Genomic DNA, 27728 nt, shown 5'->3' with positions numbered 1-27728 from the left:
TATGGATGCACCAAAGCAGAAATCTTTGGCCGTGGTGTCAAAAGGGGGAGGGGAGCGGGTGGGGGTGCTGGTGGGGGTAGGGGGCAGTGGCATTTCACTATGTATCACATGGGCTCCCATAGACCTTCTGAGTCTGAAGACCTTACTTGACTTTCCTTTCCTTAGTGACTAATTCCTTTCAGCAAAGGTGAAAAGCTACTTACTCTATGGTTAAAATGAATGATTCCCATAGCTTAAATGGAGTGCAGATCTAATTTATGTTAATTTTTAAACTAACTATTAATGCAAGAAAACCCACACTACTCTACGTACATTTTTTAAAAAAATACATGTATGCTGTTCAGATATTCTCGTTAATATTAATTGGACGTTTTCAGCAAGGTTGCTCTGATGTACTTACTGTGTGTATTCATTGATAACAGGTCATTAGCTAATCCATTTAAGCCTTAAAGATAAATGACAGCTGAATGTGAATTCAAGAAAACGCTATCGCACTTTCTAAGTGTGTTGAATACCTGATATGACAGGGCGGTTTGCCAACAGAAATCAATCAGTTCCGCCCATCTGAAATATTTAAGCAATTGAAGGGTTAGATGGATGCACTGGTACCATGCAAAAATAATTTCCCACTATCTACGAGCCATCTTTGACTGAAATTCCTCACTGTCGTCTTCCATGTAATGCTTTCCCCCTTGCTCTCGGCAGCGAGGTAAAATACATTCGTGAGCTGGTAGAAGCGAGTGCTGTTACCACATGGCTCTGTTCCAGTGAGAGGCGTTTGAGATCAGATCGCTGAGACTGAACCAGAGCAGTAGCAAGTTATCCATCGCTCTGGGTACCTGGCAGTATCGCTGTCGCTAACTGGAATCTTCCTTTATATAGAGAGGAAAAACAAAAACAACCACATCCAAAACGGATCCAGAGTTTCTTTTTTTCTCTCTCTCTCTCTCCGGGTCAGGCTTCTCTTAACCATCCCTTGTGTAGTAAAGCCAATTGCGGGTGATCAACGCGTGAGCCAAGAGGGTTTACTGTACAACCTATATTGGTGAGTAATATGTCTTCATCTTGTCAAGTTCAGCATTCTTCCACTGTGAGAGAGTCTTAATGAATCTTGATTTTATCAGAGGTGAGACGGACGGGCTGTGTTTGCTACCACTCTTGTGTCACAACCGATTAAACTGAATTTGTTGCATGTGGCCTCGACTTTTTGGTCATAAACTACCAGCTGTTGCATCAGGATTGCCGGTGATAGACGTTTAATTGAGTGCAAAGAAAGACAACCCTATTGGTTTGCCACGTAGTTTGCAGAACTTCTAAGCCGTTATTAGAACAGTACGCTCAAACGGGAGCTACGACAAATAGAGAGATCAAGGGCATAACGCGTTTGTTCTGTTTTCAGGCTGTTAGAACGTCATGACAGCCGAAAAGACTATCCCAATAATTAATGGAAAACCGGACGATGCTATGGACCCCGAAGCTTCAAATACCAATCTTGTGCGCAGCAATGACAGGAAGGTGAACGAGAGGGGACACTGGAACAATAAGATTGAGTTTGTGCTGTCCGTCGCGGGAGAGATCATTGGACTTGGCAACGTGTGGAGGTTTCCATACCTTTGCTATAAAAACGGAGGGGGTAAGAATGACCAACAGTTAATTTGCCTGTATATATGAAACATTTTGCCTTTTATAAATGGACGTTTAGTTTATTTGCCCACGTGTTTAATTATTATTATTACTTTATTTTCATTTGAGCAAAGTGAACAAAAGCCAGTAATAATCACGGGGGATGAATTGCATTGGTATCAGTGCTAATTGCTTCATATCCCTGGAGTTCAACAGGTCAAGAGAATAGAGATTATTGATGCCAAGGAAGTGTCCGATGTCTTAACACCTACTGTCTTTTTCATAGGACCATGCAGATTGCTGCTGTAGGATGTGATTAATAATGCATATCTGGATTATGTAACACAGAGGATAAAAAATATCACATGATAGTATTTTCTGTCTATTATTTTGGTGGTACCTTGATATTTTTCCTGCAAATTTCATGTTTGCATTGTTAGTTGCTTTCTGTCATGATGATTTTATAGGTTTTTTTTTTTTTTTTTTTTGGATGTCTGAAAGCCTCAGGTGTTCCCTTGGTACTGTGTTTCAAGATGCAGTGGTATATTTTGTGCAGGTGGAAGCTAAGCAAAACAAAGTAAAGCAGAGCCAACAGAACCACAAAATCATATCGTTCTCTATTGCCTCATCGTTATGCAAAATCCCACAGTAGTTCAAGTCCACAGCCACATCTCACCCACTGATAACAAAATGCAAGTCCCAGAGGCCTGCTTGCTCTGCCCTAGCAAATCCCCTCAATTTCTATATGAATGCCACCACTCACACCCTTTGACATCACTGATATTTAGAATTGATGGTTTTTTTTAGTCAACACATGATACATGATAAAGTCCTTGGAAAAGTGATAAAGATTTTGACTCAGGATAGGTTTAAAATGGTCCTCATGGTGCCATTCAAGCACAAATACTGATGAAGACACGAGGGAGCAGGCAAGAACAAAAACCTGCTTATTCTGAGAATCCAGGGTCCTCTTGTTGCCTCATCTTTGACCCAGTCAAGTGGAGTGTAACACTCATTAACAACAACAGACTGTTTGAGGTCACCCTTGGAAGGTCCTGTAAAATTAATGATTTAAAGCAATAGAAATTGTCATCAAATCTGTTGAAAAACAGATGATGCCAGCATTTGATGCACCAAAGCTAAACTTCTAAAATTTGCTTGATCTTGAAAGGCAATAGTGTGGCATACTGGTTAAGGAATTGGTTGTAATCCTAAAGTCATGCGTTTGATTTCCAGGTGGGCCACTACTGAGGTACCCTTGAGTAAGATGTTTTACCTGAATTCCTTAAGTAAATATCCAGCTGTATAATGGATAGGATATAGAAATGCAAGCTTTATGAAGCCCTCTGGATAAGGCAGTATGCTACGAAAAAATATGCAAATTTAAGAATGTCATCTTGCATGAATGTCAGGACATTAGTTGAGAGTAATGGTCGATGGGGTTTGGGAAAGTGCATCTAAAATGAATGTCATGCATCAAGGACAGAGAAGGTGAAACATTTATGGAGAGGCATCAAATCCAAGACTAATGACTTATTTACTGATTTCAGGGCAGTAAAGACTTACTTGTCAAGCTCTCAAGTAATGGGGGCCTCTGTTATATTCATGTTGGGCTCTTCACTGATTAATTAATTGCTATGTCTTGATGTTCATCTGTCTGTAAAAAGAAAGCGCTACACAGTATACTGTGTGGATAACACAATCTCTTTATATTTCAGGTGCTTTCTTGGTACCATATGTGATATTCTTTATTTGCTGTGGAATACCAGTGTTCTTCTTGGAGACAGCTCTCGGCCAGTTCACCAGTGAAGGGGGGATCACTTGTTGGCGGAAAGTGTGCCCACTTTTTGAGGGTAATACTTCGTGTTTGGTTGATTTGTTCTTTTTCCAGATGTAGACAGCTTCTCATTTGCAATTCATCCCTATTAAACATGTTGATTTAGATAATTAGGCACCTCCTTACTTTGAAAATACATCATATAGCTTAGTTTTAGAAAAATTAGCCATTGTATATCTGTAGTGGGAGTCAGTTATGAGAGGAGTTATGAGAGTCAGAGGGTCACGTGGCCTTCAAAGCCTAGACTGCTGCACTTCATGTATCCATATCAGGATACTGTGTCTGTCATTCCTTGAAATGGTCATATGACTGCATTTTGTCTCAATTGTTTAGGTATTGGATATGCTACCCAAGTTATCGAGGCCCATTTAAATGTTTACTATATCATCATTTTGGCCTGGGCAATCTTTTACCTGTTCAATTGCTTCACAACGGACCTACCCTGGGCATCTTGCGGTCATGAGTGGAATACACGTAAGATCATTCAGCTGATTACTACATTTGATGGAACGGTTTCACTTTACTACAGTACAAGTATGGTTTTACTGGCCTTTGAGTTTCACTCTTTGATTTTAATGATGAAATGTCCAAATTCAAAACCCATATCATTCATATTGCGTGTTCTTAGATACACAGCTTTTAGTAAAAGTTCCTTTTATTAATACAGTTACATGAATTTTTTTTACCCACATGGAAACCAAAATACTTTTTACTGTTGTGGTACCATTATTACCATTATAATGTGTTCTTTTTTAGAGAATTGCATGGAGTTTCAGAAGGTGAATGGCACCAACATCACCAACCCCAATGCCACTTCTCCAGTCATTGAGTTTTGGGAGTAAGTACCCATGTTTCCTTTGATAGGTCAACATGCAGTGTTGGTTTTCTCTCTGGAATTGATATTTTGGGGAAAAAACCCATAATATGACCTTTGACTCTTCAATTGAGCGATGAATGTTGCAAATATTTGGTACTTTCACAGTTGTGTATACTTCAGCCTGATCAAATAACTCATTGCCTTGAGCAGACTATGTCCATCTGTGAACTGCTGCAGTGGACATTGCTGGTGAATTTAATACTATACAGGACAGTTTGAGTTTGATACTGAGGCCACATCCTGTGTCTGTGAGTCTCAGGCCCTGCAGGCTGCACAGACAGGGGCTGCATATAATGTGTGCTTTGTTTGCAGAAACAGCCCGTTTGTTCTTCTATTATTCCTTCATCAAATAGACACCAGGGGAAACACATGTGTAAACAGCCTGCCAATGCACAATCAGTAATAACCAGCTTCTCATGTGGATACTTCCCTGTAACAACTGCTTTCTGCTGTGGGGAACTGAAAATGTCTGATTTCATTTGATGGCATGTCAGTGCTTGCTATAATGTCCTTGCTTTAATGAGATATGCAATGCATATCTACGCATAAAATGCACAGAAACATTTCCTGTCATGGAGATATAACAATATGTCAGGGTCACCCCTTGTGATAAAGACTTCTTCTTAAGAATTTTTGCATTGCTGTATGCTCATGCTTTCATAAGGAATACAGAAAAAGTAGATCATTGGCCACAAGGTAGCTTGCCAGAAAAATGTTGGCATGATGCATGTGTTGAACAGTAAGCCTCTGGTATTATACAAGTGAAATGCTTAACCTTCATTATAATAATTTGTCATTTCTTTTACAATTCTGTTGTCAACAAGCATCAAAAGGGCACTTGCACAGCTAGAGATGGTATGGACACAAATCTGGCTCTCAGCCTACTTGTTTTTCTGGTGCATTTCTGTACAGTTGCCAATGGCAGGCAATGAGCAAAGTCATAACTGTGCGGCTGTTCAAAATGTTCCACAAGAATATTTTTTTCAGGGACTGATTTCATCAGTTATTGTTACCTTATAATGGTTTAGTTAGCCAAGGCAGTTTAGAGACTTACATCAGTTACACTACAAATAATCCATTTTTACAGCTGAATATTCCCCTCAAGGGTTTAATAGCAGTTACTTGGGTATCCACATACTCTCCACATTCACAGAGGTTTATAGAAAAGATTTTGTACTTCCGTCTTTGAACCATTTACATTCAGATGGAACCTCCCATTGCTATGAGTTAGACTCATCCAGTGGGTAGCAGTGTGATGTATTGAGCAGAGCTTTTAACTTAAAAGTTGCCAGCTCAATTTCTAGGTGGGCTATCGCCGTTGTACCCTTGAGCAAAGTACAACCTGAATTTCCCATGTTAATATCCAGCTTTTATAAATGGATAACATAAATGTTGTTAGTTATGTAGGTCACTCTGGATAAGAATCTACTAAGCAAAAAGTAAACATTCATAATGTAGAATTTCCTTGAATTACATACAGGGTGTTTGTCCTTCAGTAATCAATATTTTACAGTAAGGGAAAGCCAAATCAACTTAATAGTTGATAAAAATTTTCTCAGGACGTGCATATATTACAGATTGTATCCAAGCTGAAAGCTGTTGTGACATCAGTGATGTGTCACCTAAGGACGCAATGGTGTAGTTCAACGTGGTGTGACCCAGGCTGAGCAGTGACCAGCTATGCCCTCAGTTCCGGGAACGATATTAGCTATTGCCTCACCCTTGTCTGAGTAGTGAAAGGAACAGGATTGTTTCAAGGGTGAATTGCCAGGACCATGTTCATCTTCCAAGAACATGTCAGAAATGATCAATGGGGTTCAGATCAGATGACCTTGCTGGCTACTGCATTGTACGTTTTTGTCACCTCCAACAAGCTGTTGCATGGTCTTGTTCCAGGTGAGGCCAATGTAGTAGGAAAAATGTGCTACTACTGTATGCAGTTGATTGTCATCCCAAACTTGATTCTACTGGATAATAAGACATTGTAGATGTCTGCATTTCAAAATGGACTTTCTTTAGTGACTAGATATTTTCATTGTGTTGAATTGAAAGATAATGGCCAGAATCTTTACACTGGTCGTAATATGTAAAGATTTTCTCATATGCGGAAACTCATTACAAGTCTGGTATCTTGTTTTGCCACAAGGTTAAAATATTCTCTGTTGTCACTTGATCACATTAATATGTTAATCAAATCTTTAAAATTGATCTTAACATCATATCTCATTATGTCAATGTTTAATATGAATTTTGATTCTTCAGTTTCAATCCTGTAAGTCTTTGGCTGATAACTTTGATCGCTGTCTCTCCACAGGCGCCGTGTCCTGGGCATATCAAGCGGAATTGAACACATTGGGAATTTAAGATGGGAACTAGCACTCTGCCTGCTGCTGGCATGGTTCATATGCTATTTCTGCATATGGAAAGGACCCAAATCCACAGGAAAGGTAAAAAACTGAGCAGAATATATTATATATTAGATGTTACTGGTTGTGTCTTACTTGGAGTCTTGAAATGGGAGCACTATCTGGAATCTTGATTATATGAAGATGTATAAACTGATATCATGCTGCTTATTTTTGCACAACCTCAATAGAGAGAGTGATGAAAGTGAACTTCAATGTCCATGTACGGATTTTGCTTAGTTAAATCTGAAACACAATTCTGTAATGAAAATAATACTAATCAAAAAACTAAAACTATCATATTAATCTGTACAATTATGTTAGGTTCGTAAAAAAACAAAAACAAAAGATTGTTGAAATGCAAGGTCTAGGTTAAGAAATACTGCTTTTTCCATTTATATTTGACACTGGGAAATCATTGGGAAACAAACGGTATACACACTCTGAAACTTGTATTAATTGTGCCAATGCAATGCTTAGCTGTGGTTGGTGAGTTTTTCTTTCCTTCAGAATTTTTGGCAGTGGGGTACAATGATTAATGACATGAGATGAAAAAAGTTGTGATGATAACTACTACATTGCTGGAGGAATAAAATGAATCAGCCTTTGTAAATCTGAGTTACATCAAACATTCTGAGCTTATTCTCTTGTATTTTCCACGCTGAGACGTCTTAATGCCCATAATTCTTGTGAGGGAGCATTGTTCTATCCTCTTGGCAGACGTGAGAATGAATAAAAAAACCTAATCTATTACAGACTGTCAGCTATCAAAGACACATCACTTGTTGCCTGCACTGCCTCTCAACAGATGATAGCACTGTCGCTGCCCACCTCCTGCGTGTAAATTGACAGTTTCCTCTTTCAGTTAACATTACCCCTCTGTTCCAAAAAGTTGTCTTAAAATCCCTAGCTGCAGTACCTGTATGAGCGTGCCATTCACATATAACAGTATTTGGGAAAACAATACAGCAAGGATTTTTCTTAAAAACGGTTATTTGCTCAACTTTATCAGAGATTGTTTTGGACTGAATTTATAACAATAAACTATGGATCTCAATGATTTTACTCCAAAATCAGTTTTACAAAACATTATCTAAGGAGCTACAGTTAAAACTGGACTTAAGTATAGACTTTCTTTTTGAATACTTTAAAGCTGAAAATAACATGTTAATTCAGAGAAAAAAAAACGTGTTTTTGGATCTGACTGTAGAGAACAAATGTGTAATGGGAACACTGCCAGTGTTTTTTGGAATATTTAAAGATTCACTGTGCTTTGTGGCAAGTTATGTGGTACAGTAGTTGGCTTGAATACATTCTAGTTATGGTTGTAAGCTTTCCATTAGAGAACAGAACCATCAAATGGATCGACGAAGATAAACTTAAACAATTGCTGTTAAAAACGTTACACTGGAAAACTTTTACAACCCTTCGAAGACAAAACACTCCTAAAGAAAAGCAATGTATTATCCCAATGCAGTGGAAACAAAGAGGGACTGTGGCCTTCCTCTACCTTTGCCTTTTACCCAGAGTCCCCTACATTCTAAGGGCTTTGGTGCCATTGCCAACAGCTAAAATTCAGTCACTAGATTTCCCCTGGAAGCTTTTCTTTTGCAGCCTTTTAAAAAAGTCTAACAGATTCAATGAGGCATAAAGAAGCAGGAAAGAAAAGGGAAAGAGATGTGTGAGGGAAAAATAAATGGGTTCACATTGTACAGGTCCAGGAAAAGGAGCTAGGCAGCGATGCCTATATCTCCTGAAGTGGCTTTTGTTTAGGCATGAAGTAACAGGGAAGAATGCTCCTTCACGGCAAGGCTTTAGCAGCCAGGCCAAGATTGATTTCTGTATTCACTGGAGAAAAGTAGAACGTTCATGAGAAGCATGCTGAGTTCCCTTGCTCGGCTCTCCCCTCCGTGAGGAATTACTGCAGCTAGTGAGGTTCTTTCTTCCTCTTTTTTCCCCTTGTACCCCCATACAGATCTGAGCATTCAAGGCCATCACTAAGCTGTTTGCTACAGGCTTTTGTGTTCCTGCTTGAGAGCAATTCTCACATAGCGGGCTCCAGATTTATGGCAGTGAGTTTGATCTGTAAATTTCGAGCTTTAAACTCTGTGCGGAGTCGGGTTTGCAAATGTCAGAGGTTCACATATAGGGACAGAGGAAATGTTTGCCTGTTTGTTTTAAAAGTGTGGGTTTCGCTAAATAGCAAGCTAATATTCTGCATTTCTGTGATCTGTGAAAGACGAGCTTTGGATGTGTAATCGTTTTATCAGACTAATTAAAAGGCTGTGAGTTGGCCGCTGTACAAGCTTTCCAACATTCACACTGTAGGCTGCGCAAGGATTACGGATATTGCTTTTTTGAAGTAGCCCTCACATTGATGGCTGTCTTATTAGTCCTTTGATTACTTTCTTCTTTATTGACATGGTTTGGTTGTTAAGGAATATGTGCTTCTTTACATTACTTTTGGGAAATTTAGTGAAACATGATTAAAAAAAAAATAGTTTAACAGGTAAAATAATGGTCCTAATATGTAATCAGGAATACTTGACCATTGTTTTAGACCAGTTCATACTTTAATGTAAAGGACTAGAAGCCTGCTAAGGTCTAATGTCATGGAGCCATGCATATGGATTGGTCTCTCTCAGAACACTAATTTTTGCAGTCTCTGCAACAGTCAGTGGATACAAAACAGTTCTTTAGCAACAAAGGAAGCGGTTGGTGTCAATATGAGCCCTGAGATGTGCTTTATAGTACAGTAGTGTAAAACACAGGTCATCTAAAGGACTTGTTGTAATTGGATGGTGCTGTGATGCCCGTTTTCCCACACTGCTAACAGTACTTGGTTGGGCCTCTGCTGGAGGGACACTGGGAGGGCGCTTTTGTGTTTAAGACCCGTCTTGTCCTCACATGCTCCTGACTGACTGCCAGGGAAAGGAGGACCTAGTGCCCCTCCAAGTTGTGGCGGGGGGGGGGGGGTTGTCCAGGAGTTGAAAGTACTGCTATATATTTAGCAAATTTCTGTAGAACGTCAGTAGCCTTAAAAAACTCCATGTGGTAGGAACCATGATACTTCAGGGTTGGTGGGCCCATAACCACCCACCAGGTGGCTGAGCTACGAAGACCTAGCTTAATGTTCTCATTGACTTTTGACCCATCTGTAAGAGAAATCACCTCCTTCCTCATAGGGAAAGAGACCTCCCAAAGCACTGATCAGTTAAGGAATGGTAATGATTCAGACTGTGAACATCAGGTTGACAAGTCATATCCTTGCAGAGGCCTGAGTACTCTATTTCTGCCTTTTTTGTGTTTGTGTAGCAGGAGACATGCCGCTGAGTGCTTTTTCCATCGAAACCTCTGGCTCAGAGCTTAGCCTCTTCCTTCCTCTAGAGAATTAGCCTTTCAATCTGCTCTCAATTAGGCTTTTCAGAAAAGAACCTGCTCGCTTGGCACCACCACCCAACGTCCTTAACCCCTTCACTACAGCGACTCCTCAAGAACACGTTCTCACATCCTCTCTCCGTTCACGAACCCTGAAACTGTCACGGCTAATTTACAATGAACTGAGGTTCCATAATATCTCAGGGACTTCCTTCATGTTCATATGTTGGGCATAAGTATATGCTACTTTCTCAGTCTACCTCCATTTTTAACCCAGCTCCAAATCCTTAACACATGATTTATGTGGCCTTTAACAGAATTTTAAACTTCCTGAGATGGTTTGTTGAATGGTTACAGAAGTTTTTTTTTCATCATACAAACCCAAAATGATTTTCAGGAAGTACCTTTCACAGCTGCAATACCAAATAAATAAGCAAGCTATGAAACAATATGCAGTGTTGCAATTCAATTCAGTAGTGCATATTGTTTTGCTCTCATACAGTTGGGCTCAACCCTTATCAAACCTAATATAGACATATTGGTGAGGAACTTGGGCTAAGAAATGGATCAAGGAGCTTACTGTCAACATTTAGATTTCATATAATTTGTGTAATGGTAATGTGCTTAATGACATCCTGTGTGCATCTTCTGTTCTGCTCGCAGGTTGTGTATGTCACCGCAACCTTCCCCTACGTGATGCTGCTGGTTTTACTCATCCGAGGGGTCACTCTTCCAGGAGCTGCAGATGGGATTAAGTTCTACCTGTACCCCGACATATCTCGGCTGTCTGACCCACAGGTAGGAATTGCACGGCCTTATACATACAGTGTGCCATGTTTCCACAAAGGTATTCATGTAGCCACAGGCAGCGCTGTCATTTTCATCCCATCTCTTTTTTTACAGCAGGCCACAAAATATGAAAAAATAATATGATCAAAGCAGTATCGCCAGTGCAATCGCTCTTTGTACCATTACATAATTTATTTGCTAAGCATATGGCTTGGTGTGGCTTGGAATTCGTGTAATTTACACATTGTACACTTTACATAGCTGAACTTTCACAGAAGCAAAGTCAGTGAGGTATGTTGATCACACAGGCTTACAACCCTTGATACAACCCTTGGGTCAAGAGTCCGTCAGTCTTAACTACTACAAATTCTGTCCACTTCTGACATCCAAAAAATACCCAGAATACAGTGCTTGTTAAATAACAGAGAAAAGGCATATTAGTTCCAAGTCACATGAGGTTGTTGAGCTGGAAATCAGTGATGGAGGGGTAACCTTTGTAATCCCATTGGTCTTGAAGAGGGGTGTAAGTCTCCATCAGATTGTAAGTGATGCATCAGTCTACAGAACAGAAGGTTTGACCCTATCTCTTGAGAGCAGACATCTGAGGTTGCTAGGCAACAGCTCTGAGAATGTCACTGGTTCTGGTGTCATTCAGCTGTTTGAAGGAGGATGACTTGTTTCATACCAGCCTGAAAAAAATTGCTCTGTGTCCCACCGTTGTCAATTACGCCTAACTGTCACTACAAGAGGACTAAAAGTGCAATGAAAAGACGGTGCATATAATTTTAAAGCTAATTTTTAACATAAATATATTATGTATATAAAATTAATGATGGCATGTGGTTTGCGGGATTTTTTTTTTTTTTGTATATGGACAGTCTCCTTGTTAGCGACACTTAATGAGATTCATGGTAGTGGCCAATCTAAATGACACTTGAGTGCCATGGCAACCCAGACAAATGTCAGCCCTGTGTGGATCCATCTACACAGCCAGCAAATCCCCTTTGATTATACTGTGTAGGTTCTCAGAATCAGTCTCTGCCTTTCACATCTGAACCCAGTGTTATATATCTTCCATGGTGACAGCAGATGTCACTGAATTCAATGACTTGTTTCATTTAGTGTACTGTAGGTTTTCATGATCATGTTTAAAATATTTTATTGTTGATACTGTACTTTCTGCCTTTGCTGTGGCTGTGGTGGTAGCAGATGCTTGTTGACTTTATTGTGTACAAACTGGTATTATGCATTAAGATTATCTTATTAATACAAATAACAATGGGATTTAAAAAAATCAGTATTTTCTATAATTAGTGTGTTTATTTTTATTGTTGTCGAAAATTCTGGCCATCCTACTCTGTGCTCTTTAAATAAAATAAAAGAGTTTCTTATTAATACATCCTAGGCCTTAGCTGCTGTTTAGTCATTCCATTTGGCCTGTCTATTGAAGGGAATCTTACAATGACCTCTATTGTGGTGTGGACATAAATCCTTCTACAGAACAGAGGCTGAAAGTTCAATCTGAGTTTAGAGGTGGTCATTTGTTCTCAAGCCTTGGGTACTCATGCTGACCACTGTCAATAAGAAGCTAATAGAAAAAGAGGAAGTTACTCGTTTGTAAGTGATTTTATCCTGTGGAAATGAAAGCATATTGACATGTTTACTTCTTAACAGCATCGAATGTCCCCTTCTGGTGCTCCGTAATTTACATGTCAAGCACATAAAAGAAGTGTACACAAACACACACACACACACACAAATATTCCATCTGGTATTCACATGTTCTGCAATTTTTAGTGTAGAATTGTTTCATTTGATTTTTGGCCTTGTTTAGCTCAAGCACTTGCTGGCAAGCAAGGTTATGTAATGCCTCATCAAACATTAATTACAATTATTGGTGATCCAGGGAATACAGAACAGACAAGGATTTAAGAAGAGATGATGAGCTTGGAAGTGATCCTGTATTGTAGAAATCATGTTTGTGCATTCAGTTTAGAATCATTCAGCAGCGTCAAGCAGTTTATTTATTGTACTGTTTGTACATGTATTGGAATATATTCAGTGATATGTCTTTCAGACTCTGCCAGTTAGGCCTGCAACAACCAAGCTGCAGTTTACATTTCCTTCACAAATAGTACTGTACTGGTAAAAATGACAACTTAGAATGACAAATAATGTTGGCAGAAGAACTCAGTGATCATAATTCCAGATGATGTCAAATATTTTAAGTAGCGTCATTAAAAGATGTCCTTTTTAACTGTTATAACTTATTAACTGCTATACTTTTGAAATGGTCATGATATATTAGTTAATTTGGTCAAGTTAATTGATTTGATCTAGTGCCCTTTAGTAAATGCTACAGAAAGTAACCAAATGTGCAGTAAACAAATTAAAAAAAGAGTTTATTTAGTTGTGAAAAAAGATCATTAAACATTTCATAATTTGTTATCTTGAAATTAATGAGGAATTACCACTGTAAGTCATGAGAGACAAAGCACAGTCAGTTTGATCACAGTAGCTGATTGCGCTGACACACCACACATGCAAACGTCTCTATTCCACTTCTCATAAATGTGTACAAGTCATTCCGCAGTTTGCTGCTGTTATATGCCAAACATTCTCAAGATCAGTTTTGTTATTATTCATGGGCAGTAGATCATCTTTTGGAAAATGTGCTCACACCACAGCATTGTGTACCTACTGTAACCACAGAGCTTGACATTAGAGGGGGACATAGAGAGCTGTTGTTTGGCAGTGGGAGATTTTCTCTGACACCAGTGTTTAATTAGCCGTCTGTAGGACAATAGAAGCCCTGTTTACTCTCTGTGTGCCCCACAGAGTGTCACCCACCCTCTGCACTTGGTTCCCAACCATGCCATCACGTCCCTGGGCCAGACTGTGTGCCCTCTGCATTTGTTTTGGGATTTTAGTTTTTATGATATATGAGCTTTATTTGCATGGGAAGAACTGATCAATTTCATGTGACTTCAATTTCAGTTTGTTGGTCATTGTATTTATACAGTGCTGTTGTACATTCTTTAAGAATGCAGTGACATGCATAATCATATTGTTTGATATCATTTTTTTTTTACCTGATAGACTGTGAGACATTTTGGTTGGTACATAAGCAGAAAGATAGTTGGTGGTTACTCAATATTACTAGATAAGATTGGAATCTCATGCTTTAAGTTTGTCTTTTACCAAATTTCACTCAAATTTACAGATGAAGCTGTGGTGTGGCTGATGTGTATGTGCCATGGGGTAAAAACTGACTGAGGAAGTGTTGCGGCAGAGTTGGGTCTAAGCAAAGTTTGGCCCAATGTCCGCTTCTTCCTCTAATGCTTTTAATGCTTTTGCCTGAGCTGAAAACACAAATTGAAAGTGGGGGGAATGAAAGGCAGATGCACAGTAGGTGCGTTGGGACGACGCACCCTGACATCAAAAACAAGAGGAGCAGGCCGGACTTATTGTCACATCCTGCAGTCCAAACAAGACCAAACACAACCCCTCTAAATTAGCCACAACATCAACAAGTAATTCCCTGGACGGAAGCCCCCAGATTCAGTGGGAGCCAAGAGAACGCATCAGCGGTAGTCGTGTGTAAAATACAAAGGACATAAATGAACCGCACCGCAGAAAGAATGTTCTTGGAGGGAAGCAGGTTTGTGTTTGTCAGGTCAAAAGTGTTTCCCTGGAAACCCCCTGGATGAAGCAAATACTGTGAGTTGTCAATTGTTTTCCCTGTAAATAAGATTAGTGGCTCAATGGTTATGTGAAAGCATTTTTTAAAGAGGGCCGCTGCATTTGTCACCACCTCGCTGAGCCCATTTGGTTGATTTTACCTTCAGATATTGCTATATAATGAGTCAATTGTAGATCTGTATAAGTCAGTTATTAGTCCGGGCTGGGTAACTTTAATATTTTTTCTTCCCACAGTCACATTGCTTCACCGTGTCCCCACTGCATATAGAGTCGGAAGTCATGCACTTGGAATTCAGTGGTGGAGCACTTAAACTCTACTTTTAGGATATTTATCTATGATTTATGTGCCTCTGTTTTCTACTTCACTGGTGAATTGCATACTTGACAGCTCATTTATATGGTTCAGGCAGGTGTGGAATGATTCAGAAAATAATTGTCTGTTCTGAAATTCAACATGGCAGGTTGGAAACCATCAGGCAGCTTAAACATAATATGCAAGGAAGTACCAAAATAGGTACCTCACATGTGTGGACATGGAGAGATGTGCCAGAAGAAATAGATTTCAGTAACAGTAATACAGTATTTTTTGAAGGTTTTCTTCAACTTTGTATTTTACTTGTAACTGTATTGTTGCCTGAGCTGCAGACTCTACAGAGTTTGTGCTGGAGATGTCCTGATTTCAACCAAAAATAATGCACCTCAGTATATCTGTGAAATAGCGAGAAAGCAATTACACCAAAATGTCAGGTTCTACTTTTGTCTCATCCTATCAGATTCACAAGACCACAGTTAAGATGTCAGCTTTGTTACATGCTTTGAGAGTTAATGCAGTATGTACACAAAGTATGGCCTTGTCACAAGGCCCTTGTGTGTGTGCGAGTGTAGTACTGCTCTGAAATGTTCTTACCAAATAGAACCAAAAAATGAAGAGGAAGCAAATACACCCCTCCCTGTAGACAAGTGATTAATTAGTCCACTGAACTGTCCACAGACTGAACTCGAACTTCAGACTAATTTCAGGTCACATTTTTAAGTGGCTGGCTAGAATCCATTCCGGGGTATTTATGTGACGTGTATCCTACTTGCGTTTCAAAACAGGCAAAACGTCTACCAGAGAATTAGGATTACAAGGACTACATTTTGTGATTAATACTTGATAAAAGTAAATTTCACTGAACCCCAACAGATGGGAATCGATAAAAATCCAAATATAGCCGAATTTCCTCTTGTAAAATATTGCTTAAAATCTGTTGGTGTCACACAGGTTCATTTGGACATACAGTATTGTGAGACAACAAATCAAAGAGTCTCTGCAGGCATGTTATGTTGCAGAGCACAGAAAGGCTCTGTACAGGGGACTAGGGACACCCTTAAATTACAGGTTGGAAAAACAAGAAAAAACTGTCAATTTTATACAAACCAAGAATGAACTAAGACTTAAAAAATGCAAGAGGGAAATTTGATGAACACTGTTGTATGGCGATATACTGTTACTGAAAATGCATAAATGGATCACAACATACAGATGTTATGAACATTGTTATAATTATTTTAACATATGATGTAAATCCTGAATGTATACGATAGACGTGAGGGCTCAAATGCTCTCATTTCCAGCATTTTTAAATTGATCAAAGAGGAAATTGTTAGCTAATTGTGTTCATCATGATATCTTATTTGGTGATGGTCATTTAGCTAGTGACCGCTAATAGCAGACATTTTTTGTCAATTGATGTTGGCTGTAAAAAGTTACTATGTTTTAACTTTTCCATGACTGAAGGTAGTAACTGACAATGTGATTTACAGATAACAACCATGAGCCTCTAATCTTACATTTTTCAAATTGGCACATAGTTATGATGTCCTTTGTTGTTAATTTTCAGATTATTCATTATTCATTATGCTTTGGTTGTGAGTCATCATGAAAATAATTTGTCATAAACTTCAAATAACATATATGCTGTTTTAAAAAGAATACTAGTCTATGAGTTGGTTTGAACAAAAAGGATATATATATTAATGATGATTTAGCTGTCGAAATTGAGAAAAAATCATGGTAGACCTACAGATAATGACCTCATCCTGTGCTCATACCTCAGAATCATTAAATCAACTGTAATGGGCTTTCAGTGTGTTGTGTACAAAACCAAATATGGTTCATTTTCCGTACCCTGCGGGGGTTAATATTGAGGTCATGTCTTCATCAGTTTTGCCAACAGACAGGAAATGACTGCTTGGCAAACACATATGTGCTGCATTGGTAGTGAAAGGAATATGTGATTTTCAGTCCCATACTGTATCATTACAGAACGATATTTTTCCCCTCTTTGTTAAACATTATTAGCTTTTCCATTGTATCTGCTGAAAAGAACATTGGAAATGCTTTATTAATATGTCCAAACATTTAAAAATGCTCCCACATTTGGCAATATAATGTAAGTATATTTTGCACTTAGCTCCTGGTCTAGGCATGTTTTGGCTTCAGGCTATGTTAGACCCTAAAGGGACACCTTTACCTTTCTCTCTCTTCATAGCTGAAGAATGAAAGCAATGACTTTGCACCAAGAATGAGAAAACGGTCAAAGCTGTATGCTGTTCCTCCCTGGACAAAAAAAGCAATTTTCTTCACATTTGAATGAAAGAGGGACTCAATATTGATTGCTAACTAAAAAATTGATAACATGGATACAGATTCAGATCAAATCGGTCTCCAGGGAGATTAGACGGATGCCAGGGACTAAACTTATTCCATGAATGTAAATGATGAAGAAATGGAATTGAGTGGCACAGCTGGTTCCAGAACCCAGGGTTAGTGACCCTGCTTTGCACATGTCTGCAAAAGTAACAGCCATTACAGGCTATGCCTGGGGACCCATGAAGATGGAATAGGTGTAGAAACCCATCATTATGGACCTTGTGGAATCTGAAAAGTGTTTTTTTTCATTTTCCATTATAATTACATATCAAGTGTACATGATTGGTACATATTTATGATTCTGGTGCTGCAATCAAAAGCAGCTAAAAAGGCCATCATGGCAGAATACATCAGGTGCATATTAAAAGAGCCTAAATATAGGAGCAGAATAGTCAGTAATGTAGTGATTAAACACCAAGATGAGAATATGTAAGCATGCAACAGTGACTGGGTTAGTATACACAAAGTGCCTAATGATTGACTTAATCTTAAAGTATTTACATGGTGCTCCATAAGAGCAACATCACATTATACAGACTCTATAGATATAGCCTTACAATCATCAGAGAGAGAAATATGCAAGTGTTGTAATTTGTATGTATATGAATTTAAATATAAATATTTTTTAGTTCAACAAAATCACCATAACCTCAGCAATCACTGAAATCAATGAAAATGTGCAAATATCACAAAGTTTTATACTTGCTTGTTACCCAAATTCACAATGTAACCCTGTAGTCACAGTGAATACTCCCCCTCATAATATACTCACTCTCCCATGCTGTCTCAGTTTACACACGCCCACACCACCCTGTATCAGAGGACCAATCAGTATGACTGACATGGCAGTATACCTCTCACAAGGCTATTATTTTATTAATTATTAATGAAAAGCAATTGAGAAGATGATGCCTCAAGCTTGTGTTTTCAGTTATGACTCAAGTGTGCTATGGCAGCTTCATGCAAATATAAGCAGCATATAGATATACTTTTAAGCCTACAGCACAGTGTCATAAAAATGTCATAAACTATTTAAAATTGATGCTTAAGTACAGACTGTACTTAATTAATTTATAGCATTGTGATGAACTGATGGAAAAAAACGGTGTAGCTAATAATTTTACAGTTTACAATTAAGAACTGTTAATTGAAAAACAAAAATCAATTTATGCAGGACAAGTGCTATCCTGAAAGGCTGAATTATCAGGACACTAATTAATTGGAGAGGGAAACAAGATCTTTCAGTTAATGGACAAAATGTGTTCTCTTGTGGTTTCATTCCTAAGACAGTCAATGAGTGAGGGTCCAATAAAGTGACCAGTCTAAGACACAAACTTATGGCTGTATGTCCCACAGGTCTGGGTGGATGCAGGGACTCAGATCTTCTTCTCCTATGCCATCTGCCTGGGCTGTCTGACTGCTCTGGGAAGCTACAATAGTTACAACAACAACTGCTACAGGTATTGCCTTCAAATACATTCTGCCTGAGCTGAAATGCTGGAACTGTATGTTAAATAATAAAGAACGTATAGTATATGCAAAGTAATGTATAGTTATATGTTTCATATACATATATATGTTTGGTTAATGGCTTGTGGTGGTGTAGTAGGCCTGTCAATATGGACTAATAACAGTGAAACAATAATTTAAACTCCTTAAGAATGTTTTGAGTTGGTGTCATATTCTGTGTGAATTTTATTTCACTATACAGAATAATGATTTGAAAGCTCCACAATAGATGTATTTTAGAATGATTACATACTTTCTTGATTTTGAGGAGAGGTTCTCATCAGTTTTGCCCTCCTCTCTGATAATGCGTGTACAGTGTGTATTTAGTATCTTAAAGTTATGCCATTACCTATTTCATTGACTATGTACTGTACTTTACTACAATCGCATGTCTTTATTATGATGAGTATACACTGCTGTGATATTCATATCTAGGTAATGTCTTCTGTGTAATCATTCAATGTACCATTTCCATCTTCATTGTTTAATGGAGGCATTTGTGTAGATGTGCAGTATTACATAATCAAATGAACATTAATGAGGGCAGGACTCTATTTGTAGCATATACATAAGATCACAAAGTACTGTGGTTTTGTGACAGCTTCTAACAAAAATCATTTTTTGTTATAGGGATTGTATCATGCTGTGCTGCCTGAATAGCGGGACCAGTTTCGTTGCTGGTTTTGCCATTTTCTCTGTGTTGGGATTCATGGCTTATGAGCAGAATGTGCCGATTAAAGCCGTGGCAGAGTCTGGTGAGTATCTCAGCCTGTTTTTTTCCTGTGAAGTTTGTGTAATGTAATGCAGATTATGTAATCCTCCATTCCTCCATAGCTGCTCTCTGAGTATGACTTATTCAACACAAAGTAAACATTAATAATTTAATAGAGCAGACTGTGGTGTAGTTTGATTCAGTGCATCTTTTATGTCGACAGCCAAGATCTGAAGGAACCATAAGGCGGTATTTCCAGTGTACAATAATTTTATACTTTATACAACAGGATTTTATTTGTATACATTGTATTTTTCCCTAGAATGTCATTCAAATATTGTACTAAACATCAGAGGAAACGTTAAATATTAATGATTTCTCCAGCTGTGTTGCGTGTTTCCATATTTTTTTAGTCAAGATTGATATTATTCCCATTGGCAATTTCACGTTGTTGCACTATTCCCTCCGTAAAATATTTGAAGGTTAAGAGATTCACTTGTCACCATGGCAACTGGTTATGAGCAGTTTGCTTTGTTGGAGAGAGCAGGCTATCGTGGGCCTCGCTCAGTGCAGATTCTTTGTTCTAACTGAAGTCATATCCACACCATACTGTTCACTCATCACACTGCATTATCAAGGGGAAGAGATCTCTCTTATGTGGAATCGAGACCACTCAGATGGCTCTTGACTCTTCACCCAAAGAATTCATCAAAGAGGACATGGAATGAAGTATAACAGTTGTCATTCTCCATGTTAATTAGGGGACAGATGAAAAGGTGAATACAAGGATCTCATGTGGCAATGGCAGTTAAGGAATGAAAGTGAAACTTTTCAAGCACCAACTTTAAAACAAGGTTCAGTTGTAGGTTCATGTAAGAATTTAAATTGACCATGCCTAGGACCAAGCTGAGGACCAGCCTTTCATCTGAACATTAATTCATGTTGCAGTGCTGTATTCAGGTCTTTGATTATTAGAAAATGGTGGAAAAGTAAGTGAGGGTACTCATGTGAGTTGAAGATATCAGAGGAGTGAAGGTGGATAAATGCTTTAAATTTCCTTCAATAAAATTAATAACACTACCAAAGTTCTCTTAAAAATTATGAGAATCCTATTCAACAATCAAGAGTTTGCATATTTCCAATTGGAGGCTGCTAGCTACATTGTAAACCTTCACAAGCCTATGAATAAGTCTATCATAAATCAGTCTACACTGCTGTATATAAGCATGCGTTTTATTATATTTTACTAATACAGCAAAAAGTTGCTTTTATAATTGTTGCTTAAATATTTTTTCACTTTGATGCAACTGGCTGTGGTTGAGTACTTACATGCCGACCTGACTCACTGATCCATTCTTTAAGCAGGTGTTTAAGTCAGAATGCCTTCAGAGTGCTACAGCAGAACAGGATCAATAAGAAAAGAGTGGTGCATTTTCCTATCATCTCAGGTGTCTTACACAACTGATATAACTGAAACGCAAGGACTTTACATGAACTGAGATAAGGGACAGGTAGTCTGGTTTAGGTTGTTTGCTGTTGGACATACTATTTTGTCATTACATGGAGATGGAAAACAATAATTGAGCATTTCATAAATGCTTGCAGTAGCTAGCTGTGCAAGCAACATTTTTACTTAATGGTGAAGTGCCATCTATATTTATCTTACAAGGTAAATACTAACAAGTTATGTTCCTTTAAGGGTAGTCATTAACAGGAAATAATACAGAAGTACTTTTATGGTGGTCACAGTTTTGCACAATCACAGATATAACTGAAATCCCAAGGAGAATGCACAAATGAAGTTTCCATTATCTCAATGATGATTTAATTCCAGAATTGTTTTAAATTAGACCTTGAGAGGTTTTCTGTCATACCAGTCTGGAGAAAATGTCTCTTTTATGGTAACTTGCATTAACATAGGCATCTATCTCTCACCTGCTTAAGAAGGATGAGGTTATAGAGGTTATACAGGTTATAGAGCAATTTCCCTCCACAATACGCAAAGGTTCTGGCAAAAACATCAACATGTAAGTTTGAACCCGCTTTCCCTAGCATCATTTGCTTTACCCTCTGGGTCACTGAGATGAAACTTGCTTTCTGTAGAATTCAGCTAGTAGGTTGAATAAATAAACATTATAGCTAATTGTTATATTTATTACATGAGCTTATATTCCTCTTGCAAAATCTTTTTTTGTGTATAATGTCGACTAGTCTTTATTTGGGAGGTAGGCATCTCTCATTGGCAGCTCTCTTATTCTGCATAATTGATCTAAAGATGGCCAAGCTCTTCAGGATTGTATGCAATGTCCTGGCTACATACCATGAATGCAGACTGGTGCACTACCTTTATGGCCTAATTACAAAAATTACTATTTACATACCTCCGTATTAGGCTCTGCTTATATACTGTGGAGGGGAGGAAGATTCATTTAGCACCTCTCTGTCAACAACGCCTTTGCCAGCTTTGCCAGCCTATATTCCAGGTTTAGCTTACCACACTCAGCTGTTTTTTTGATGTTGATACATAACATGAAACCTAGATGGGAGTGGGATCTTGGGATAGAATTGACAGATGAACTGTGTGAGACAGCAATTATCAGGTAAGCTCTACATCATCATGTGCCCATCTCAAGCTCATCCAACTGAAGATACCTTCAATTTTAGTATTGCCAATCTAGACAAAATCTATACAGATAAAGATGAGTGATGTTGACCAGTGTGTCAGGCCTTCAGTGATCCTGACCCATGTGTCCTGGTTATGTCTAAACTTCATTGCTTTTTTTTCCTCCTTTTTTTCTCCTGTTAGCCTTTTTAAATCTTTTCAGATTTTCAGGATCCATTTACAGCTTTACAACAATATTTTTTAGTTTGACCAAAAGACACACCGTCAATATAGATAATATTATGACAACACATATTATGTCAAATCCCAAAATGTAAAACAACATTGGATGTTTGCAATATAAGGACTGCGTTATGAATTATTTACCTATTAGTTGACCAGTAAGTACGAATTACTGGGATCATACTGATGCACATGTGCACACACATATGCACAAAAATAACATTAATGAATAAACCACCAGCACAGATCTTATTACCTTTGCATTGTAACTGCACTAAGGAGAATGCTCTCTGTAAGTCACCATGGTAATGCTCTAAAAAGATTCAAAAAGAGTAAAACTGGGTTTAACACATGGTACAACTGGTTGTGCCAAAAATTGCCTAGAAGTTTGACCCCTACAGTCTGACAGCTGGACTAGCTTTACAGAAAGCATGGTTTGCGTGTAAAGAGGAACATGGCTTCTTATAACTCTCACTGCTTGCCTTGTCTGTCATTTAAGTTATCCTAAATCTTAACTGATTAGCTGGTTTACAGTCATACCTTTGTCATGTGTCCTCCTTGCTGTCGGGTGAAATTTAATCCATTTCTACACTTGCAGAGTTTTGCAACTATGCATCAAGATCATAGACCATAGACCATAGACCGCATTGTGGCTCAAAAAAACGAAACAGTGTCTCAAAGTCCTTGACTTAGTAGTAGTGGTAATTAATAGTGAGCTGATAATTAACACGGCTTTGGTCCCAAGGTATGCTATACACCTTAACATACCTTAGACTGGCAAAAGAAACTCAACCCTGTGACTGATTAAATCCTACTTGTACTTTTTTATACTGAAATACAGTTTGGAGACTTCACCCATCACCAAATTTAATAAAACAGATGAATCTGTTATCAATAGAAATTAAGATAATCCACAGGTTAGTATTTGATTCATGTAATGTAAATGTCTTAATAGAAACTGAAGGGATCATCCTCCAGTTCCTTATGGACTTACAAATGTTAGTGTTAGAGTTAGGGTCAGAGTTAGAGTTATGGTTAGGGTTAGTGTTACGGTTAGGGTTAACTTATGTTTGTTAATAGCAACTTATGTTTGCTAATATTCAGACCATTAACAAATTTAGACCATTTAGACCATTGGCAAATAATAATTTTCTTAAATCATCCCTGTGTCCTGCCTGAACTGTTCTGTGCTATGGATGAAAAACGAGTCACCAGTGGCAATAGTAATATTTATCCTTTGACATGTTTATGGACAGGAAACAGGCATATAGCCAGAAGGCTAATTTACATGAAATATTGCTGCTTGGTATCTGTAGGCAGTCTGAACATGGTTTATGCAACACAGCATTTTCTGTTCCAACATCCTTGTAGCATTCTTAGCTGTAAATATGCTGTAGGAAAGAGCTTTAAGTGATTAAACTATGTCAAGTAGCAAATTTGTATTCACGATTACTTGTTCTGTGCCTTTCAGGGCCTGGCCTTGCCTTCATCGCCTACCCTAAAGCTGTAACCATGATGCCCTTGTCACCCTTGTGGGCTTGCCTGTTTTTCATGATGCTGATCTTCCTGGGGCTGGACAGCCAGGTAATGAAACTTCTGCAGTTATACGCTGTGAAAAAATACCTTCAGACCGCTAGAGCGACTTTCTCATTGGTTCACGTTGATTACTCTGTATTCTGTCCTCTTCTGCAGTCTTATCATTCAAACAAATCAGATAAGCGTTCCTTATTTGCTACACTGATGGGAGCGATGTGTGGAGGATTCAGTGACAAATAGACTGAAAATTTAAGGACTGACAGTTCTCAGGCTTGAGAAATCCACAAAAACCTTCCTCACAGGAGTTCTGGTCTTTGTTTAGATGGATAAACTAGGTGGTGGAATGTTAGGTTCAACACTGCAGAGAAAAAAAAATGTTTATTGCAAAGTGTAAAGTGTCTGCTGTTTTTGTTACAAGGGACTTTATTTTATCAGTTGCCAGATTGACCAATCCAAGATTCACTGATGCCAACATATTTTTACACCCATATTTTCTGTGCAGTTTGTCTGTGTTGAGAGCTTGGTGACTGCGGTAGTAGACATGTACCCTAAGACCTTCAGGCGGGGCTACCGAAGAGAACTTCTCATCCTTGGCATGTCAGTAGTCTCCTACTTCCTAGGACTGATTATGTTAACTGAGGTAAGGATCCCATTAATCTCATCTCAACTAAATGAACAATTCCATTCTATCAGATTTAACAGTATTAGTTTTTTGGAGCCATCAATGAAATAGTTTGTTTCATAGTAATAAATGTTGCTCTAACTCACTTTTGACCATAAATGTATATAAATGCAAGATTATGTTAGATATGAAGATAGCTTGTGTGATGTAATTTACTTATGTGTATAGTTGTAGTTGCTATACAGTTACTTTTTTCTAGTAAATTATATTTGTAACTATTGTTATATGGATAGAAATTTATATACGGAAAGAGGGAAATATGGAACAGTTTGTTCCATGCCAGCAAAAGATAAAGAAATGCACTGCCAAGTCACATGCCATTTGCTGCTCTGGCACTCAGTATGAAAGTGCAGAGTATTGTCTGATGTATGTCTTGTGTGCACTGTGCTCTTAAGCCTGGGTAGAGGGATATAAAAATAGGCTATGCATATTAGAGGTTTTCTCCTGCTGAAAAGCTCGGTCAGGTGAATCATAAAATGGGTTGTCATGAATAAATCCCCTGTGTCGTTGCCTGTGGAATTACACTACAGTTAAAGCTGTCATTCAAAATGCTTATTGCATAAAGTTTTGGAAATTAGATGTTACTAATAAAAGTTACCAGCTGGAAGTCTCCTGAGTCATTGTGCAGAAAGTTTTTTGCTAAGGGAAGGCCCATTGGTTGAACTAGCATGACCAAACATTCTCCTTTTTTTGCAAACATTTGCCATCGCGGTTCATTTCTCAAGCTGACTACTGCTAAAGGCTGAGAGTGTTGGTGAACTGTAGCACAATTTGTAACATAAAGACATGGCTTTACTCAAGCTGATTGAAATTATTGCTTTGGATTTATTTCCAGTCTGTTGTAACTTCTATAGTATAAGGTTTTGTTGGTGATATCTTCATGTTTGCACATCAAGCCTATCATATAATAGGCAGCTTGTTAAGTTAAATAGGTAAGATGTTACTTAGGTAGCTATATTTATTAAAAAAAATAAAAAACTCACTTTTTTTTTTTACTGTCCACAAATTGGACTTTTGACATGACTTTGGGAGATAGACAGTGACACGGGTAATACCTCTCTCACTTGAATTTATAAACTATAAACCTGTCAAATTAAGCATTGTCATTATCATTGTTATTATGATTATGATTTCTGTCTTTATCTTCTGTCAGGGTGGCATGTATGTATTCCAGCTGTTTGACTCATATGCAGCCAGTGGAATGTGCTTGTTGTTTGTGGCCATCTTCGAGTCAATATGTATCGGCTGGGTATATGGTAAGTATTGATGCTTAGTTATTTATATACAGAATGAACTTTAATGATTACCCTTCACAGCCTTTGAACACAATATCAGTCTGTTCAAATCTCCAAGTACATCTGAACATGAGAGGATTTTCTCCCCCACAAACCTGGGGAGTGAAAATAAACTCAGTACTTTGATGAAGACATTACTGTTGCTTTAATGCCCCCTGCTGGAGAAGTCATTCTAATACATGTTCTATAATATTTTGATATTTGAGTGGAGTGGATTTGCACTGAGTAGAAAACTGTTTTAGCCGTTGGTGGCATGTTTAAATGATTGCCCCTATTGAGTTTAACAGCTCCGTAATACCTTTCATGGCAGCACTGTTGGGCGTGAAATGGTGTTCATGCCACTCTTGGTGGAGGTGGTGTGATGGTAGTTTGGATTTTCCACAGGCAGTGACAGATTCTACAAGAATATAGAGGACATGATTGGTTACAAACCCGTCTTCTTCATCAAGTGGTGCTGGATGTTCCTGACCCCTGGCATATGTGCTGTGAGTTGAAACCGTCACAGAAAATCTAGTAAAAAGTTATAATGTAATGGAATGTCAATTACGCATTAATGAAGTGGAAACTGTGGAGCCATTGTAAAGTTAACTTGTGCTGTTCAGACAGTATGCCTGGGCCCATAAGCAAATTATTTTGTCTGGCTAAACTAAGTTTGGGATTGTATCTGAAATCCATTTTGTAGACAATGGATGAAGCTCAAAAACTCTTTTCAATGTTTTAAATGTTTTTCCCCTTCTCTCTGTTAGGGAATATTCCTTTTCTTCTTGATCAAGTACAAGCCTCTGAAGTACAACAATGTGTACACGTACCCAGACTGGGGCTACGGCATTGGCTGGATGATGGCCCTCTCATCCATGATCTGCATTCCTTTAGGCCTGTTCATCAAGATCTGGAACACGGAAGGCACCTTCTCAGAGGTACAGACACATTTATTCATATCTAACAGCATCTTATGTGCTGCTGTATCCGTACGTAGGCTCCTTTAGCTTTACACGAGTATGTTCTCTAACAACTGATGGTCTGTGGTTGCTACTCTGAAGTCAGTTTTCTTTCATATTTTGAGCGGATCCTAGTACAGAAGCTAAAAAGCCATGTTAACATTTACAGTGTTTCTAAATTGCATTGACCTCAACATTCCATCTTTGAAATATTTTGACCATTTGACCTCAAGACAATGGTAACATTCTTGGTGGCTGTTTGATATCAATATGAACTTATAGAGATTCTGAAGGGAGTATATGGTTCATCATCTATGGGAACATAGGTTTTAGCACCATATTTTTGTTGTAGGTTTTGTCAAATCAGTTGCACTTTTCCAGCTGCTTGTCATAAACTGGGATATGTCAAGGAATATGTGTTGCTCTTATAGGGTATTTTAAACTGTACACTACTTGATCACATACTGTGGTTTCCAATGTTTTTCTCTGTGCATTGTACACTGGGAAATATTTTGAACAGCCAATGTTAGAGGGTAGTCTTTCAACATGCACATCGTACTTTGAATTTCCTAATAACGACACATGTATTGGTATACCACAAAGGTAACTTGGCTCATCAACAGCATTAAGGTACAGAACATTGTAGTCAGCAGCCAAGACACATGATGACTAAATAAATGTAATTCCTTCTGTCATAATAGAGAATTAAGAAGCTGACTACACCCAGCCCAGATTTGAAGATGAGAGGTAAGCTGGGGGGCAGCTCAAGTCCCTACGCAGTAAATGACTGTGATGCCAAACTGAAAGGGGACGGGAACATTTCAACTATCACAGAAAAAGAAACACATTTTTAAACAGGCACCGGCAAAGCCAGCACCGCTACCATCACCACCACAACAAAAAAA

The 27728-nt window shown here is 38.3% G+C and overlaps 1 protein-coding gene across 2 annotated transcripts; it reads left to right on the top strand.

Moving 5' to 3' along the window:
* The first annotated feature begins 110 nt into the window (after positions 1 to 110).
* Positions 111 to 27728, top strand: slc6a11b (solute carrier family 6 member 11b). Of its 2 annotated transcripts, XM_036530833.1 has the most exons (16): positions 111 to 187; positions 959 to 1045; positions 1400 to 1633; positions 3342 to 3476; positions 3794 to 3934; positions 4217 to 4298; positions 6652 to 6784; positions 10784 to 10918; positions 18663 to 18766; positions 19446 to 19570; positions 23844 to 23956; positions 24411 to 24548; positions 25744 to 25846; positions 26270 to 26370; positions 26632 to 26802; positions 27525 to 27728. In XM_036530833.1, the coding sequence occupies exons 3-16, from the start codon at positions 1414 to 1416 to the stop codon at positions 27675 to 27677; spliced, it is 1854 nt and encodes a 617-aa protein (XP_036386726.1). In that variant the 5' UTR covers positions 111 to 187; positions 959 to 1045; positions 1400 to 1413; the 3' UTR covers positions 27678 to 27728. The 2 variants fall into 2 exon arrangements, with proteins under 2 accessions (XP_036386726.1, XP_036386725.1); XM_036530832.1 differs by lacking the exon at positions 111 to 187 and having other exon boundaries at positions 776 to 1045.

The sequence above is a fragment of the Megalops cyprinoides genome, chromosome 6 (assembly GCF_013368585.1).
Source record: "Megalops cyprinoides isolate fMegCyp1 chromosome 6, fMegCyp1.pri, whole genome shotgun sequence".
Classification (NCBI taxonomy): Eukaryota; Metazoa; Chordata; class Actinopteri; order Elopiformes; family Megalopidae; genus Megalops; species Megalops cyprinoides.
The sequence above is the reverse complement of the archived record's forward strand: the minus strand, read 5'-3'. Positions and strand labels throughout refer to the sequence as shown.

Excerpts from the sequence above, each read along its gene's own strand:
- slc6a11b (XM_036530833.1), top strand. The coding sequence starts at position 1,414 with ATGACAGCCGAAAAGACTATCCCAATAATTAATGGAAAACCGGACGAT. Across the intron at positions 3,935-4,216 it reads CGGTCATGAGTGGAATACAC|AGAATTGCATGGAGTTTCAG; the intron begins GTAAGATCATTC and ends GTTCTTTTTTAG. Across the intron at positions 26,803-27,524 it reads CGGAAGGCACCTTCTCAGAG|AGAATTAAGAAGCTGACTAC; the intron begins GTACAGACACAT and ends CTGTCATAATAG.